The 17,423-nt window shown below is 42.6% G+C and overlaps 1 protein-coding gene and 1 long non-coding RNA gene across 3 annotated transcripts; one reads left to right on the forward strand and one right to left on the reverse strand.

Annotated features, from left to right (window-relative positions):
• The first annotated feature begins 481 nt into the window (after window positions 1–481).
• Window positions 482–6,013, forward strand: LOC138185261 (uncharacterized). Of its 2 annotated transcripts, none has more exons than XM_069124097.1 (2): window positions 482–782; window positions 5,408–6,013. In XM_069124097.1, exons 1-2 carry the CDS (start codon window positions 609–611, stop codon window positions 5,708–5,710), a joined length of 477 nt encoding a protein of 158 aa, XP_068980198.1. In that variant the 5' UTR covers window positions 482–608; the 3' UTR covers window positions 5,711–6,013. The 2 variants fall into 2 exon arrangements, with proteins under 2 accessions (XP_068980198.1, XP_068980199.1); XM_069124098.1 differs by lacking the exon at window positions 482–782 and adding an exon at window positions 1,402–1,858 and having other exon boundaries at window positions 5,408–6,012.
• A 4,105-nt stretch (window positions 6,014–10,118) lies between these two features.
• LOC138185263 (uncharacterized) lies at window positions 10,119–10,914 on the reverse strand. Its single transcript, XR_011174559.1, has 2 exons — window positions 10,598–10,914; window positions 10,119–10,562 (listed from the first exon to the last, which is right to left on the reverse strand). It is a non-coding gene; the product is annotated as an uncharacterized LOC138185263 (long non-coding RNA).
• Between the last annotated feature and the right edge of the window lie 6,509 nt (window positions 10,915–17,423).

The following is a 17,423-nucleotide window of genomic DNA, read 5'->3' on the forward strand; positions in this document are numbered from 1 at the left end:
TACCTAATGTAGCAAACGACCGATTCCATTGTACCTATTATATTAAGTCCATCGTTACATCCTAGATTTACCTGTTTCTTTCCCAAAGACTTATTTAAGAAAACCCCGAGAAAAAGAACGAAGAAAAGAAAAAAGAACCGATTCGTTGTCTCGAACCCTTCCGATAGACACGTGCTACGATTCAACGATGTCAGTAAATCTGAAAACTCCACGAAAGTTGCCCGATTTTTGCTCGATGATCGAGCATAAATCACAAAACAACATCAGTTCACGAAATTGATCGAAATATTTGAAATTGTACTCAAGTAAGCAAAGAACAAAATATCATTGGACAAATAAAATCTTCGCTCTCTAAAAATTATCTCGTTTGTTCCATAGCCCTTTAACGGAACCCCCGAACCTTTCTCGCCTCCCTCAGCCGTCTAATCGCGGAACGACGTCAGAATTTATCGAAATTAAGTTTGACATTGTAGACGAGTAGACAACGAATGAAGCGATCGTTCTACGAATTTTGTTCAATCGTTCGGTGTCCTTTAACGGAACCCTAAATCGTCGTTTCCTTTCACTTTATCCATCTCGTCGCTGCTTTCTCGGATTACGGCGTCGTGATGCAAGACCGGCGAGTTTTCGGAGCTTCTTGTCTACGGATAAAAGTCGGAACCCAGCGGACGACAGCAAAAAAGAGGAGACAAAGTCCTCGGCGAATAGCAACGCCGGCACCAGCAACAGAAGGAGAAAAAGGAAGAGGAAAGGACGATATCGGAAGTTGCTGCAGTGGAACAGTGAGTAGAGAACTTACTCATCCGACACAGACTATCAAACCGCATCTACTTTTACGGAGTTTGAGTACAGTTGTTCGGCTAGAAATCCGATTCGCTCAGAGATTCCAACGATTTTTACGATCGATAGCCGCGAACGAGCTCGTTTTTAGACGATGACGAAGCTTAAATCAGCGGATAAATCTCGAGCTCGATTTTACAAATTATTGTCGTTCCGATAGTTTGCTAATTTCTAAAGCAATTTATCTCGTCGTTTTATTTTACTGGTGCTTGCACACCGCAAACTAAACTCTGGGGAATCTTAAATTTTATTTGTATCATAGAGACTCTAAATGCTGAGACGATTTATCAAGCAAATGAAAGTTAATTTTGCCGATCGTTCTCCATCCAAGTGTAACGTTGTGAAATATCTCAAGCTCGAACAAAACACGACGAAATTCCGATCTACGATCTTTAATTTTAGGTATCTTAAAACCCCCCTACGAATCTCTTCCGTTTACCAAAAAGAGACGAAACGTAGAAATTCGTAATTACGCGGCGTTGCTTCGATAAATCGATCACGTTGTTGTCTCGCGATTGGTTTCTCTAGGGATCGGAAGAGCAATCGATACGTCGATGTTACGATCCATCGTTCAACCGTTCCGATGTAATCGTTCGTCGTAGCTAATTACTGCTTGAACGCCGTAAGCGATACCGAATAATGTCAGCCTGCGGTTCCAGCGAAACGATTAAACTCGTTGAATTTAATTTCTAATGGAACTCGATTCACGACTTCCTAAACGAACGGCGAAAGGAAGAAAAATGGCGAAGAGGTTAAAAATAGTCGGCAGTCAATTTTCGCGTTACGTCGGTCGGGAACGCGATAGTTGGGCTGGAGTACGGTAAATAACTGGTAAAGAAGTGCCGCGAGTAATTGCTGTCGCCTGGAAGCCAGTCGGTGGTCGGTGATCGGGAAAAACGAGAAAGCTGCGGCCAAGCGAAACTGTATAAAACGTGGCTAATCCGATCTTCCGTCATCAGTGCGACGAATATCGAAACCGGAGCCGCCACGACCAGTAAATCCAACGATGAATCACTTGGTAAATTTCTATTATCTCTTTCCGTTTCTATCGCTAATCGTTCAAAGTTAATCGTTTCTTGTCCTTTCGATGGATTGCTCTTCGATTTTTAAATCGCGTTATTTTCTAATTTCCAAGGAACTGTCTTCGGTCGCGGTGTTCGAAATTTAACACGCCGTTTCTTGATAATACGTCGCAAGATATTAGATCAGCTCGTAAGTAATATATATCTGCGTACATTATCGCACGTAAGTATCAATAATCATTCGGTATATTAACGGGAGCGTAGAGTGTGAATTCTAGCGAATCAAACGCGATTAACGATAAATTATCGATTCGAAACTATCGAAATTATCGATATATGAAATCATCGCCATTCCGATGTAATAACTGTTTCTTATACGTTCGATCAATTTTTAAACCGTAAATTTCTAATTAGGTAAAACGTGTAATAAATTCCAATGAAAATATCTTCTCTACGACGAATAGAAATTATTTGTTTTCGCATCGTTGTTTCTCTAACTTCGTACAATGGTAGGACACGTGAATGAATTCACTGGCGTTATAGCAATGGTAAGACAGCGGCTCTAATTGGTCCCATTAGCTCAATTGTTAATCACCGGATGAAATTATTCGATGGTACATCGATGATGTAGTGATCTTAAATTACGAATATACCAGCTAATTGATCAATTACGAGATAACTAATAACCGGTAGAACGTATTCGATCGATTATCGCGATCGTTGTTGGATATATCGCGCAAACTACTTGGAAACTGAACTCTTCGATCGATCGATCTGCGGTTTTTTCGTATTTAGAGATATCGATCGTAATTCGTTGCTTTATGGCGCGTAATTCGACCTTTCAACACAGCGCGTTTCCCGTAGCAGCTTTTATTATCGTTTAAAACGATATAATTTACCGCGTTAATTACGATAATTCAAAGTTATTATCTCTCGTTCGATATCGTCGCCAATCGGCTGACATTTCCTGTAAATTTTCATTAGAATATACCGCGAATAAATAATGATAACGTTAATTGGAATCTTCCCGCCAAGTTTACCGAAGGATAGCTCTCGGTAATTGCATTTTCGTTACCTTGACTTCCTTTTACCTATTTCTCCCGGTTGGAGACGAAATCGTTACGCTTGAAAAAAGTGAAATTTGGGTCGTCCAATGCGAGAAGAAGAAACGAAATTGTCGAAGAGGATCGTTCTGAGCGCGCTTCGCTCTCAACTTTTAACTCGATCGAGTAATAATTTCTGTTGCGAGCGTTACGAAAGAGGAGAATCGTAGGATTCGAAGCATCGGGCGTAGAAAAGGATTCTTTCCGATTTTTCCCTACAATTTTCGATAGAATTCGTTTTTACATCGAACGCATTAAATATATTGCTGAATGTACAAAGGTCGATCGATCGTCTCTACCGTCCCTCGCGATGTTTGCTATCGTTCCAAAGACAAGGATTTAAAAGTTAAACGTTCTTAGATTGAAGGTATCTCCAGGAACGCTCGGTGCGAGATTATTTTAAGCTTTAAAGGACTGGCCGATATACTTTGTGAATCAACGTAGCGGCAAATACACGGCCAATAGCACATCGCTTGACGCGGTTTAATGAAAATTAGAGGCCACCGACCAACGCGAAACTAATAATTATAAATCGAACACGTAGGCGTGGCTGGTGGAAATTCTATTAAAACGAAATTACTCGATTTCCATCTTTCAAACGTTGTTTCTACTTAATCACGAGATATTAAAGTTCAAGCGAGATACGAAAAATGCGATCGTTTACGAGATTTGCTCGTAAGACTACGTAGCTACAGAGAGATAACTCTGCTTCTAAACAGTAGATGGATGGATTTATGAAATTTCATCGAGGATGCTTTTCGTGTTATAACGATCCACCTCTCTGAAACGATCGATCGTACGAAAATACGTCGACTTCATTCGACAACCGTCGATATGACGAAAATTAAAATTATCGAATTTTTCAATCGCCCATTACTTGTTATAACATGCGAAGCTTCCACATTAAGAAATAATCGCTGCGGTAGATGTTAAAAGGCAGAATCGTCCACGTGCACCCAATTTCCGTTTCTTTCTGGCGTTTGATCTTCTATTTTTTACGATCGCTATACGTACCTTCTGTTATCGATAATAACACCGCAGTTGGAAAATAGATATCTTAAAACACGCGCTTCGACGTTGGTGCATCGCGTGGCAAACCGGGAGAAACGTGTATACTGGCAAAAATTTCACGAAACTTTACGCGAATAAGAGTACAATGCGACGAATCGTCGTCGTAATACGTCGCCAACACAAAATCAAGTATCAGTTTATATACACGCGATCACTTCATCACTCACTCCTCTCGTTACAACGGTTCCAACGTTGTCTTTTTACGCGGACCATCCTTCTCGACAATGCTGACAACACTGACTTCTCAACTCATGACTGTCTGTTAATTCGTCTTCCTCCCCTTAAGCATCCCTTTGTCTTTTCTCATAGCCCCACCACGTACGTGTTCCACAATCGTCCGCAGCCATGGTCACGTAGAGGTCTTTTCTCCGCGTAACTATTCAACCAAAGGACCAACGACACACTGACGAGTCGCTCAGCCCATTGAAGTTGCCAGACCCTTTTGGCCCGTCGACACTTAGGCTTTCGCGCAAAATTGTTTATGATTCACCCGATATTTCTTAGGCAATCACGACACAGTACGAAAGAGAATATTAAAGTTTTTTTTTTATTTGGTAGAATTTTTACAAACAATTTTCATTGAGAATTATAAAGTAAATTATTTCGGCGTGGTACTTCTAACTTGGATTGTAAGTGTTTATAGTGTGTTTGATTCTAGTTGAATCCAATGCTTGAACCTAAAGGGTAATATGTAGCATCGGAAGTTTTAGGCTGTAGATGTATGTCGCTGCTGGGTACAGCCGCTTCTCTTCTAATTTTTGTATCGTGAAAGAAAAATCGGACTCCGATCGCCGGGATTCGAACCCGGGTCCCGAACGTTCGCAACTTAAGGCGCTAACCACTGCGCTGCCATCGTCCCACATTAGTTAGTGTCGAGTGGTGGTATTTGTTATCGAGTGCCACCACAGGCCCTTTTCCACGATACTACAGTAATGTCTGGATATCAAAGTTAAGTTGCATCGCTGGATCAAATTCCATTTAAAATATCGTACGATAAAATATGATGGACGCCTCGTTGAGAATTGTACGCTGCTTCAGCGTCGAATAAGCATCGAATAATCGCGAACGTTATACGCCTCACCGCGTTATCGCTCTTATCATGCGAGAAATCTTTAAGAAAACGATCGTTAGATTTTTCCTAAAGGGTAGCAGAATTTCTTGCCGCTTGGCGATCGTACTCGGCAGGTAGCAACGATACAACGTACAAGCGCAAAAAGATCTTACGCTTGACGATCTCGACGAGAAGGGAATCTAAATAGCCCAGTGCCAATTCTGTTCTCCGGTGGATTATCTAATTCGAATTGTAATTCGATGCACCGCAGACAACGAAAACGCTAATTTCAATACGTTTGTACCATTTTACTATTTCAGAGGGTAACGTTGCTTCTTTTGTGCGGTGTCTACGGTGCTTTGGCCGGTCGCCGTTACATCGCCATTCCCGTGGACGGGTTCGACGTGATCGAGCTGAGCCCGGTGCCCCCAGCCACAGCCAGGATCACCAGGCAGACAGAAGCTTACCTTCCAGTAGCAGTTCCTAGTGTCTCTCAGGAAGAGCCCAGAAGTCTGCGCTCGGAGAGGTCCAACGCCCGCATCCTGGATTACGTGGATTTCGGTGGACAAACAGGCTCGAACGGAGCCTTCAGCTGGTACGCCGATTATCCAGCGCATCATTAATCACCTAGAGCCTGGACGATCGAGACGCGTTTCCACGGATCCTGCCTACGAGCGTTCCATGATCGACGAATCTGTTATGTTGAAGATGAAGGAGAATATCGGAGAAGCGGGTGACCTGGAGGTGGTATCGATTGTTCTTTCGCGTTCTGATCGGATCAGCGGACGTTAGAATATCTCTTGGCGAGGATTATCGTTGTAAGACTGGCGACCATCAAGTTGGTTAGCAGATTGATCCTCTAACGAGACGTACTCTGCGAGAAACGCGCACGTAGCATGAAAAATTGTACGTCTTAAAGGTGTCAATCTGTCGTGAGAAGGCAAGCGAATACGCGTGGTTCGTGACCCGATGTCAGGAACGCAGGAAATCTCGAGGATCGTTCATTTCGAATTAGGTCGTTTCGCTACGCCTTCGAAGGGTCAACGTTGTCAAACAGTTTCGAGGAAACACGGACGTTCAAAGCGCGAAGCGTGCGCTCCTTGATCGATGTATTTTGAAAATTAAATTACTCCTCGAGTTGGCGGAGTTAGCTTGTTAAGCAATTTGGTGCAGCGACCACGCGAAAACGTATGTACGCGGATTGATCGATACGTTTTGGAAACTTTTTAAGCTCGCGAAAGACGTACGCTCGTTTCGTCGATGTTTAAAGTGAATTGTTTGTGAAACTCGCGAAACTGCCCTGTCTCTTCGTCGGCTCGTAACGGATACGAACCTCCCGACCTTTTTTCATTTTCCATTTGACGGAAGTTAAAGAGTCGATTGCCGTGTAACGAGACCAATCGTTATTCGTATAATTTTTCCATAGCGAGTCGAAGCTGTTTGAATAAAATATGAAACAGCTTGGTTAACCGAGATTCGACGATCTCTTCATCGAATATTCCTAAGAGACTCGTTCACGGACAATACCTGGAAACATCGCGTGCTCCGATGTGCGATAAGCTTCGAACTGTTTGCAATCGCTGTTAAAATAAAAGCTTGCGGCTGAAACTCGTTCTTCTCGACGACTAAGTTCCATCTATCTCCACTCGTGAAATTTACCTGTGGTATTTATCCCGACGCGTGCTGTATAAATGTAAGAGGAAGGGCAAAAGTACACTCAATACATATGCATGGTGGCGAGCAAAAGCTTCTAGCCGGATAAAGTTTACCTGCGATCTTTCGTGAAGTTCGGTGATCTCTTAAAACCACGGTCGCCTTCGTCAACGTGCCATCCATTGCTCTTTAAACTTTCTCTCCACGTTTACCGTCCTCTTCTCTCCTCTATAGCAGCTAATTACTTTCAGAGAATTAACGACGATAAAGGACGATAAAAATCGTTCGTTGTCCTCGGTTTCCCTGTGAAAATCTATCTCGATCCTCCGCAAGAGAAATCACGAAAAAACGATATCCGACCAGAAATTCTCCTACACCACCGTGAAACATCGAACGATGTCCATTTAGAGTAATAATAGTTTTATTTTCCGGCATATGATCACACCCATCGTTACAATGCGGTAAATAGGGAGAGAACGACGGTGCGTGTCCTTTGTGTCTCTTCTGTCACGTTAATATCTATAGTTTCTTCTCTCTTTCTCTCTCTCTCTCACTCTCTCTCACTCTCACTCTCTCTCTCTCTCTCTCTCTTTTTTAGGTACAACGATAACAATCTCGTCGAGGCGAGCATCATTCCTATTCCCAGGCGGAATTCAATTTAACGAGCCGGCGAATTTCACGAATCACGATTCTTCTTAAGTACCTATATATCTATATATGTATGTATATATTATATCGCGGCCATCTGGCGTCTGCAAACGGCTAAGAAACGATAGGATCGATCGAATCCGCTCGTTATTATCCTCGTCACGCTCTTCCCTTCGCCATCTCGTTCGTATTCCCTCGTTCTTTTCACGCTCGTTGAAATTTCAATGGATCTAGCGAAGATCCAACACGCGACGTTAATCGGCTACGTTTCGCAAGGAATCAACGACTTCGTCGACCTGGCGATCGCGTCGCTCCTCTTCCTTTTATCCGCAGCGCGGTGCAAGCACATTTGCGTTCTCGCGATTCGCGGATATTCGCCAGCATTCGAACGATTACAAGTTACAAAACATCGATAAATTAAGTTACGTAGTTTCTAATTGCAATTGTAACATCGGGACAAAAGAAATTTCGCAGCGGAATTACGCGCTAGGCTAAGAGGAACAGGCGAAAGTTTCTATGAATAGGAAGAAGAAAAAGAAGAAGAAGGTTGATCGTTACTGTTCCTTTTGGAACACGTTTTGCGTTATAAATGTTCGCTGTTATTGTTCGTTGAGATATTCTTTCTACGATAAACGTCAGAAAGGACTCTTCTACGAGGCAATATAATTCGCTTGGAAATGAATTGTCTTCATAGGAAGAAGAGATAGGATGATCCTTGGCGCAACAGCGTGAGGAGGATAATAAATGTTTCATCGAATCCGAGCGCGTCATTTCCATCTCTATTCGCCGTCTCTATCCAACGTTACATCGAAATACTTAAAAAGCAAACGCAATTATCGTAATTAATAGCGATTAACGTTGCTCTCTGCAAATTCCGCTAGCTTCTGCTCCCTTTCGCTGCGTATATTTCCGTTCAGACCTTACCAGTTAATCGATACAGTTGAATTTTGTGCGAACGCGACAACATTTTTATTCGCTCGAGCAATTTAATAATTTAACGATCGTCGTTGACGAGGAACGCCGTTCGTCGCTCTCGACGAGTCCGTATCATCAGATACCTCGCTGCAATCCGCCATCCCATCTACGAGAAAAGACGTCGCGTCGCCTTTTTCGTTCGCGATCGTTTTATACTCAAGTTTGTACAGTTTCCTGTAATCCAAATACTATGGATCGTCCATCACCCTGAACGAGACGTTTTTCAATTATTTAACAAAATATACAGCGGATACGTATCGACGTCAACAGCAACTTTCCGTGCTAAATTTTTGACAAAGAAGATTTACAAAGCTCACTCTTGCTCCCTAATTGTTCCAATTCTACGAAACAACAGCGATTCGACAACTCCTGACCTGATGACGTAGCTACGTCAAGAAAAACAACACGAGGTTGAACGGCGGTATCGGTCGACCAAACATTGTCAAAATTCGAAGCTTCGATGGCTAACGGACGAGCACGGAAGAAAATGTTCATCTCGATGCTCGTTCCATCGGGAAATTTTTTTTATACATCTGCGATTCCTGTCCAAACACGATTATGGCAGCGATCATCGGAGCGTTAATTACGTTTCCGCGTCGCGACGTTCTCTCGGCGTTCGATCGAATGATCTCGCGCGAAAAAATTATCCTCTTGCCGCGTAGGCTCGTCAGAGGCGTTACATAAACGTATCGCGGCTCGCAAAACGCTTCTGTTCGCCACGAAACGCCTCCTCGTGCGCTTCGAACGCGTTTCCACTTATCGACGGCTCGCCGAGCGTAACGAAAACAACACGTTTTTAAGCGCGTTGCAGAAAAGTACGAACACAAGTAGGAGGAAAACAACATGTTTCGCGCTTTGCTGTTGTCACCCGCTCAAGAAGGTCACCCGCTCAGAAACTGTAATAGGATAAGCTAGACATCCTGCATACCACAGCCATCGAAACAACAAGCAAATAGTAACGCAATAGGCGCCTCTGAGATACATCAGACGACAACTCCTCCAGAGGGACTAAAAGCTCAGTGTAAAACCCCTGCAAAATAAGCGCTCGCCCCAGTCTCTTGTAACATTTTCAATCATTCTGCTGTAACACTTTGAACCGTCACTCTGTTGGATTTGCATGATAAATTCTATTATCATGTACAAAGTTCAATTTCTTCACCTTATTCGTGAAACGTTCGAACTGCGACGCGAGGAGATTGTCACGTGAACTTGAGACTTCGATTATAAAAGAAAAGAAGGTTGAGCCGTAACCCAACTATTAACTTTTTTCTATCGAACTTTATGATAAATACAACGATTAGAATGATTTTACAGAGGTAGAATGATACTGAATCAGAGAAAGTCTGAACAAGAACTGCTCCAGCTGGCTCGTGTCTCGGCTTGTATACGTTTTGCTTTGGGGATGTCGAGGGGCTCGGTGTAGGTTTTGATGTGCAAAAGAGTTCAAAGGTCAGGGGTCGATGTTTTATCTGTGACGAGATTAAGGTGTGTCATAGGCTCGGTGTAGGCTATCATGATAAGGAGGTGGTGATGTGTGCAAAAGAGTCGGAAGCTTGAAAGTCGATGTCTTATCTCTGGTGTAGATTAAGATGTGATGGATGTCACAAGATCATCGGTTTCGTGATTTCTCGTGTCTCCTACGTCACACTATCGGCCGCTGCGTAAAAGCGCGACGCGTTTCAACGACCGGTCCATCCGCTTGAATTCGTCGAGAGGAAAGCGCAAGGGCGTGGTATCGAGAGATCGGCGAATTGATTTTCGTCGATGACCTCGAATCATCCCGCTCGCGTCAATGTCATAAACACGACGAGGGTCGATAGGCTGTAGAAATTCGTCATCGTGGAGCGTGAGGCGTGACAAGATGATCGCGGAATCGAACGCGAAGCTACGTACAAGCGCGATCGTGTTCGAATTTGCCTGATTAAGGAGAATAAACGGCGTTTGCCTCGAGTTTCAAGCGGAGAAGCGAAAGTCTGCACGCTCGTGGTTTCTAACGTAAAGGGGATGAAGCGAAGTAACTGGACAGAAGAAGAAACGCGTAGCTGCGAAAATGCTAACGATATCGATCGCGAAAACACACCCGACGACTGATGCTTGCACGCACGTCGGTGATCTTTGTTTTAAGTATTATAGAAAAATATCGTCCAACGAAACCGAGAAAGACGAGAAGCTTCGATGTTGCAGGGAAAAGTCTTTCTCCTCGGCTTTCCATAGGAAAGTATCCTACAAAACACCGGAATCTTATATTCCAAGGAAACAACTATTCGTACGATTTCTACGTAAAATCGTGTTTCAGAAAATCAAATACTTTGGCTTTCCACAGGAAAGCGTCGTAAAACACCGAAATCTCGCGCACCAAGTAATCTCTGCGTAAAATTGTCTCTTGGAAAAACGAATCTGCCTTGGCTTTCCATAGGAAAGTAGCATTCAAAACATCGAAACTTTGTGTATTTTTCAGGAACGATCAATTCGCGAACAATCCTCAAACTTAGCGTCCGAGAACAGAGTCTAACAAGCTGAAGTAGCTACCGATTCGATCCAGCAACATTTGAAATTATCCTGACACGCAAATTAGCTGAAATCTTTCGTCCACGCGAATCCAAAGATATTACAGCGATAAATAGATAAATAGATATTATAGCGATCGAAGAAATGGCACTTAAATAGACATTTGTTACCGAATATCGCTAATTACCAGACACCAGGTCCTTTCGTAACTTTCCTCATTTTTTTTTTTTTTCTTTTTCTCTTTTCTGTTCCATGGAAAGTTTGACGCGAAACTACGACGAAGCGTAACGAACCCGATCATCGGCGTAATCTACACGATAGCTGCGTCTTGAAATTTCCCATAGTCAGTCGTGTCATCGCGTGTATTCTCTACGAGGAAAGAGAACAAAGCTACGAAAATGTTTATGTTCCTAGGCATCAGCGCACATCGTCGTATCGACAGACGCGCTCTTGCAGCAGAACCGCGCGTCTCGAGCACGAGAATAGAAAAGTATCTCGAGCACGATCGCGAACGTAACGTTGCATCGAATGTATAATAACAAGCTTAAGTGCACGCGGTCGAACGCGTTACTGTTGTACTTAAATGGGATTAAATACGGCACCGATGCACGTGTTCGTCTCGCAGCGCTGCGCATAAGCATATTAGGTGTGTCGTACGAGTACGATTTAACGCGTTGACCGAGCCGGAAAATTCTCTGTCTTTCGACCGGAAATTCAAAATCATTTTTTACCATCGTTCGTATTAATTTTTAACGTTTGCCAGGCTACAACTTTCGCGCTTCGATCTCACTCTGGGTTTGAAACGACTTTCAACGTGCGTAGGAAATATTTGCGCGTAAAATTAGCGTACGAAGTGACGCGTACTCTAACGACGACGACTCGTTCGCTCGTTTTACCTTGGGAAATTTTTCAACGATAGGAAAATACTACTCGAGCAAGGATAATCCGAACAGCGAAACGAGGTCGAACGTTTTAATCAATTCCAGCGTCGCTGATCACCGATGATACAATGCGGCGTTATTGACGGATCTAATTCGAACCGACGTCGTGAGAATTGACACGTTAAAGACGAAACCGATTCCAAGGAGACTCGATAGCCGAAGAAGGCTGTTTCTCGATTCCATGGTCCCAGAAAGCGTTAACGAGCAACAGCTTGGCGCAACAAGGCAATCTAGGCGATTTCCAATGATTTTTCGGTTCACATGTATTTTACAGCTTCGCCTATTCGCGAAAAATTCTAGGAAGATCGCGTTAAGCGGATTTTTATCAAAGAAAAAAAAAAAGGAAAGAAACGGATCTTCGACGACTTTTTGAGATTAGGTCCGAGTTTGCATCGCAACTTAAATTCAACGGCCAGTGTGGATTTTCCAACGAGGAAGCCGCGAATTTGTCGTCCGGTTTCTAAATGCGAGCAAGTTTCAAAATTGAAAAATCCCATCGGAATTCGTGGACGTATAGCTTCTCGAAAGTAAAATTCAATTGCATTCGCGTAAGGTAACTTCTCAAATTTTCAAGCCAAAGGAATTCAATTATGTAACTTTCGGAATAAAGAGCAAGTTTCCGTTTGCGTTTAACATTGTACCGCTTTAATCGTCTCGAAGACCGACGCGGGGATGGATAAGAAGAAGAAAAAGGAAAAAGTGTAGGTTTCTCAAACTTTTCCATCCTTCTTTCGAACAAAAGATATTACGTACAGTTAGATAGTATCGTCTCTCATAACATAACTAAATTTACCTGCAGTCACGCGAGACAGATTTTGTATCCACGAAGTTGTTGCCGGACGTTGAAACCGTGCGGCTCGTGGCAGGTGTTGCGAAGCAAAGATTGAGCGGAATTAATTGCACGGCTTTTGCCTCGTTCATAATATACCGCAATAATAGCGATAAAGCTTCGCGTTATCGCGGTCGTTTTAGCCAACGTTTACACGTTTCGACTCTTCGTCCTTCTTTTTCCTCGTCCCGTTAAAAATCGAGCGATGCGTAGAAATTGTGATGAAGCGCGACGCGTCTGTCGATGAGAAAAATGAAAGAAAATGTATCGCTTCCGAAGTTAATTTGTAAAATTAGAAGCGAAGAAAAACTGTGAATATACTTTTCTTAATTACTTTCTAGCTCTTTGCCTCGTTACGTCGAGTCACGTTCATGGTGTTAATTACGAACGACGAATAACGTTCGACCAAAGCTCGACTCTTTAACCCTTTGACTACTGTTGGCACCTAAACGCGTTGGAAAAATTTGATCGACCATAATTCCAGCGAATCTGGTTCGAACCAGACGCGAGTGAACGCTAATTCGACAATTGTTAGTCGTACGTTATTTAAATACGTTTATTTTACAGTTATTCTTTCTTATATCCTTGAAACGAATAATTGGGATAATAAGAAGGCCAGAGGAACACGCAACGCGAACACGAAACGACAAATGATTCGTGTTCCGATTTTCTGGAAACAAGCGAACAAACGAAAATACGTGTGAATAAATAATATCGTTTTAATATAGTAGAATTCAGTGTTTGAACTGTTTCGATGTACTGTCTGCCGTAGTCAAAGGATTAACTCTGACTTTACTTTTCACATTATTATGTCGTACATGTGCTGAGCACGGATCGTTCCGATTTCGACGTACCATTCAAGTATAGAGAAATTAAGGCTAACGATATGCATATACTCGAACGAAGAGGATCATAACGCAAAGAGCTGTTAACACGACACATCTGGTATGCTTATTGTCGGACACACGTGCATAAAACGTATCAGAACGATCGTGTTTCATTCGTACGAACGATGAAAAACTCTAAGATTCTTAATAGATGCACCTTGCTATGTTACCAACGAAACAATACATCGCGACCTTGAGATACCTACAGTTAAAGAAGAAATATCCAAATTCAGTAATAGATATAACATAAGAGTTAACAACCACTAAAAGCCATTAGTTATTCAATTACTTGACACGATGGATCAGATCCGCAGGCTAAAAAGACATTACCCTCTGGATTTAAACATTAGATTCAGCTAAAATCAAATATACGATAATCGCTTATTATTCACGTTACACAGGGTGGTTGGTAACTGGTGGTACAAGCGGAAAGGGGGTGATTCTATGCGAAAAAAGAAGTCGAAAATATAGAATACAATTTTTTTTTTAATTTATTTTCTTTTTTTTTTTAAATTTTTCCATCGAGACAACGATCTACAGTGAGATCCGTTATAACGTACCGCACGCGTACCGAGCGAAAATTCAAAGTCGATTTTCTCGAAAACGAAGCCTCAAACGAAAAATTTTTATTCTATATTTTCGACTTCATTTTTCGCGTAGAATCACCCTCTTTCCGCTTGTACCACCAGTTACCAACCACCCTTTAGTACCACGTCAGAATAATTTATTTATAATTCTCAATGAGAATTGATCGTAAAATACATCCAAATAAAAAAAAAAAATTCGTACGAACGAGCAACGCGATGCAGGTACAGCCGTTTATGATCAGCTAAAAGCGTGAAACCTATTCGGCTTATTTTAAAGTCGTCGATGGCGTTAAATGAGAATCGAAAACGATAGAAAATTATCATCAGTCGTTGCGTTTCTAAAGTCCTAACGCTTGCTAGCCTCGTAAACCGCGAACATCGATTCCTATGGCTCGACTTAACGTAGGGTAAACGATACGCGTACGTGCCGAGATCCAAAACTTCGAAATAAATCGTTCCACGTGTTCGCAACTTGAAAAAGAAAGGAAGAACTGTGGCGTACATTAACAAACGAGGTTGAATATCGTAGGACGAAGATTTTCAGACATTCGAACAACGTAGATCGCTTCTATCTTTTTTCAAGTAAACAGAGTACAAATCGATCGAATACTGCGAGGAAACTTTCGAAAAATTCTATTTTTTTTTTTTTTGCGAAGATTTTTCGATATTCAAAATATCTTAACGTTACAAAATTATCCAGATCTCGGGATTTAATAGAATATGAAGATGCAGGTACTAGACACTGTGCGTAAGAAACAACCTTCAATATCGATGATTTTTCCCATTAGCCAGCGAGTCTCACGTGCAGCGACGATTCCTCGCGGTAAGTGCGGCGCCTTTTTTCCTCTTTCACGGTAAAATGCAATTCCAGTTGAGTAACTTGCGTTTCCTGGCGATCGAGACGCAAATGACGGATTACGGCCGATGTTTGTCCTTGATTCTACTACTGTTATTATCTCAAATTATGACAGGCAACTGCGAACAGTCTCACGGGCGAGCAGTATACCACGCAGATTCGATGAATATGCAACGAGTCGGATATGCCAACGATGAATACCGTCAGGATATAAAAATAACTTTTCACCGGTCTTTATCCGGGCTTCGAGTTGAAGAACAAGACAAACAACGGAGGTTAAACGAGATTCACACCGCTACGTTTCCATCTGTGACCGAAATCGGATTCGAAACTCGAAGATACCCCTTGTATCGTGGTTGTAATACTCGGCGAGTTTTGCAACGACACATCCGTCGATACGTTTCGTAAAAAAATTATTTGGCATAAGCAACGACCCGATTGATCCACATTCAACGAAATAAAATCCTACGTCGAGCTCGATCTTCGCCAGTCGCCGTACAAAGTTGCTCTCGCGATCGACTTGCCTCTATCGTTCGATCAGAACGCGATTCGCGGATTCATCGTCGATGGCCAGACGAATCTGTTCGCACGGAGCGCGAGAAAGACGATATCCGTAACATCGTCGAGTCTTGGACGCGTCGTTAATCCATCAACGACCAGGACAACTGACAACGCGTGGGAAATCAATCAGGAGAACGAATTAAAGTTGGAACTTGGTAAAATCGTAATTCTCCTTCGTCCAATGTCCAGAGACGAAATTAATAAATAGACAAATAATATAATAATAGAATAATAAATAGACGAATGGTAAAAACAAATAGCAGAATGAAAGGTGCCAAAACGTTCGACCTGTCGATGGATTAACTGGACGCGTTTGAAAATGATATCTTGAGACAGCCCTTCGAACGAAGACGCTGGATTAAAAGTCTAACAACTAGAACTCCGTTAGTTAGTGTCAGCTTATACTTGTTTTCGCTTAAAATCGTTAAAACGGTACTGCAACTGTTTGTCATGCCGTTTACATGTTGCACGGATATACAGATACAGGAATACAGACACGCGTTTAAATATTATGTTCCTCCACGGATGCACAGCGATTAAGATATACACAGCTCGGATTGTACAGACTGTCCTATAGCCTCTTAAATACTTGAAAACTCCGCCGGACGATAATGTACACGTGTATAGCCTCTCTGTCTTTCCTCTTTTATCCTCTTCTTACGTTTTTCACAACGTCCTCTTTACATCGTCGTGGAACAACGGCGCGAACAACGACGCGAACGGCTGTCGCCTCCTCGTTCTGTCTGTTACGCGCTCTTGCTCCTCCTCACTTTCCAGTGTATTATGCACACACGTACAGACGTACTCCAGTTTGAAGAAATATAGCGCAGCCGTGGATTCAAAGCCCTCGAACGACGGCGTACCTGATACATCGACATACGTCAGCGTGTAGACGCTATTCCACGATTAGAAGCTTTAACTTCTCGGCGACCGAACGTAAGTCGAGGTTCGTGGAAAGTCGATGAACCGAAAGGGGATGATGATCGCGCGCGAGAACGTAAGTCGAAAATATTGTACGCCACGTCCTTGCGAGGATGTTTCCTTTTCGAGGACGTCGATGTTGAACATTTTTCGCAGTACGTTCATAGGAGCGTAACGGAGCACCATTACGTTGGAATGAAAACTGATTTCCAACAATTTTTGCATATTGGTCCTCGATCCTGGTATCGTTGAGTCGTTTACTTTGGGAAGATCACTCGATTTTGTTCTTTCTTTTTTTCTGTTGTTGTTGTTTCTTGATTGCTTTTTAATTTTCCTCGTTAATGGAAACTGTTGCGGTTAATTACGACTCAAAGGTGCCAGTCGAGGGCTAACAGGAAATAGTCCTTAAGCGAGGAAACGCTTATTTCGCTAATTATTCTTCGTTATACCGAGCGGTCCATAAAACTGGAACGAGTAGTTGCTTTCCGGTTTCGGCAAGCGGTTCTTCGACAAACATCGCTATTTAAAGCGTCGTCGTGAAATCGATCGCTCGTCTATCAGCATATTACGAAATAACGAGACGATTGTCCCCTTGCAAACGGAAACTACGTACGCTTCTATACGAGAACGACGTACGATCATAAAATATCGTTGCAACTACGACCAGGAAAGAAGCACTTTCTCGCTCGTTCCAATTACATAGACCACTTTGTACAACAAACGGTAAACACGAGCAACAACACGAATCGTACAACGATATTTCTAGACTTAATAAAACCGCGCGAGAGCATGCGTGCATACTCGATTTTCACGTTCAATTCTCAACAACTTCTGTTCCCTTCTTCTCTTATTATCTTCTCGGTCAGACTTCTAACGACAAACTGTGCGCACTTGGCAGGACGCTTGGTCTAATCGCGAGATATAACATTCTGCAAGATACAATTGCAATATACAGGGTAGTTGGTAACTG

The sequence above is a fragment of the Bombus flavifrons genome, chromosome 11, assembly GCF_040668555.2.
Source record: "Bombus flavifrons isolate JBK064 chromosome 11, iyBomFlav1_principal, whole genome shotgun sequence".
Classification (NCBI taxonomy): Eukaryota; Metazoa; Arthropoda; class Insecta; order Hymenoptera; family Apidae; genus Bombus; species Bombus flavifrons.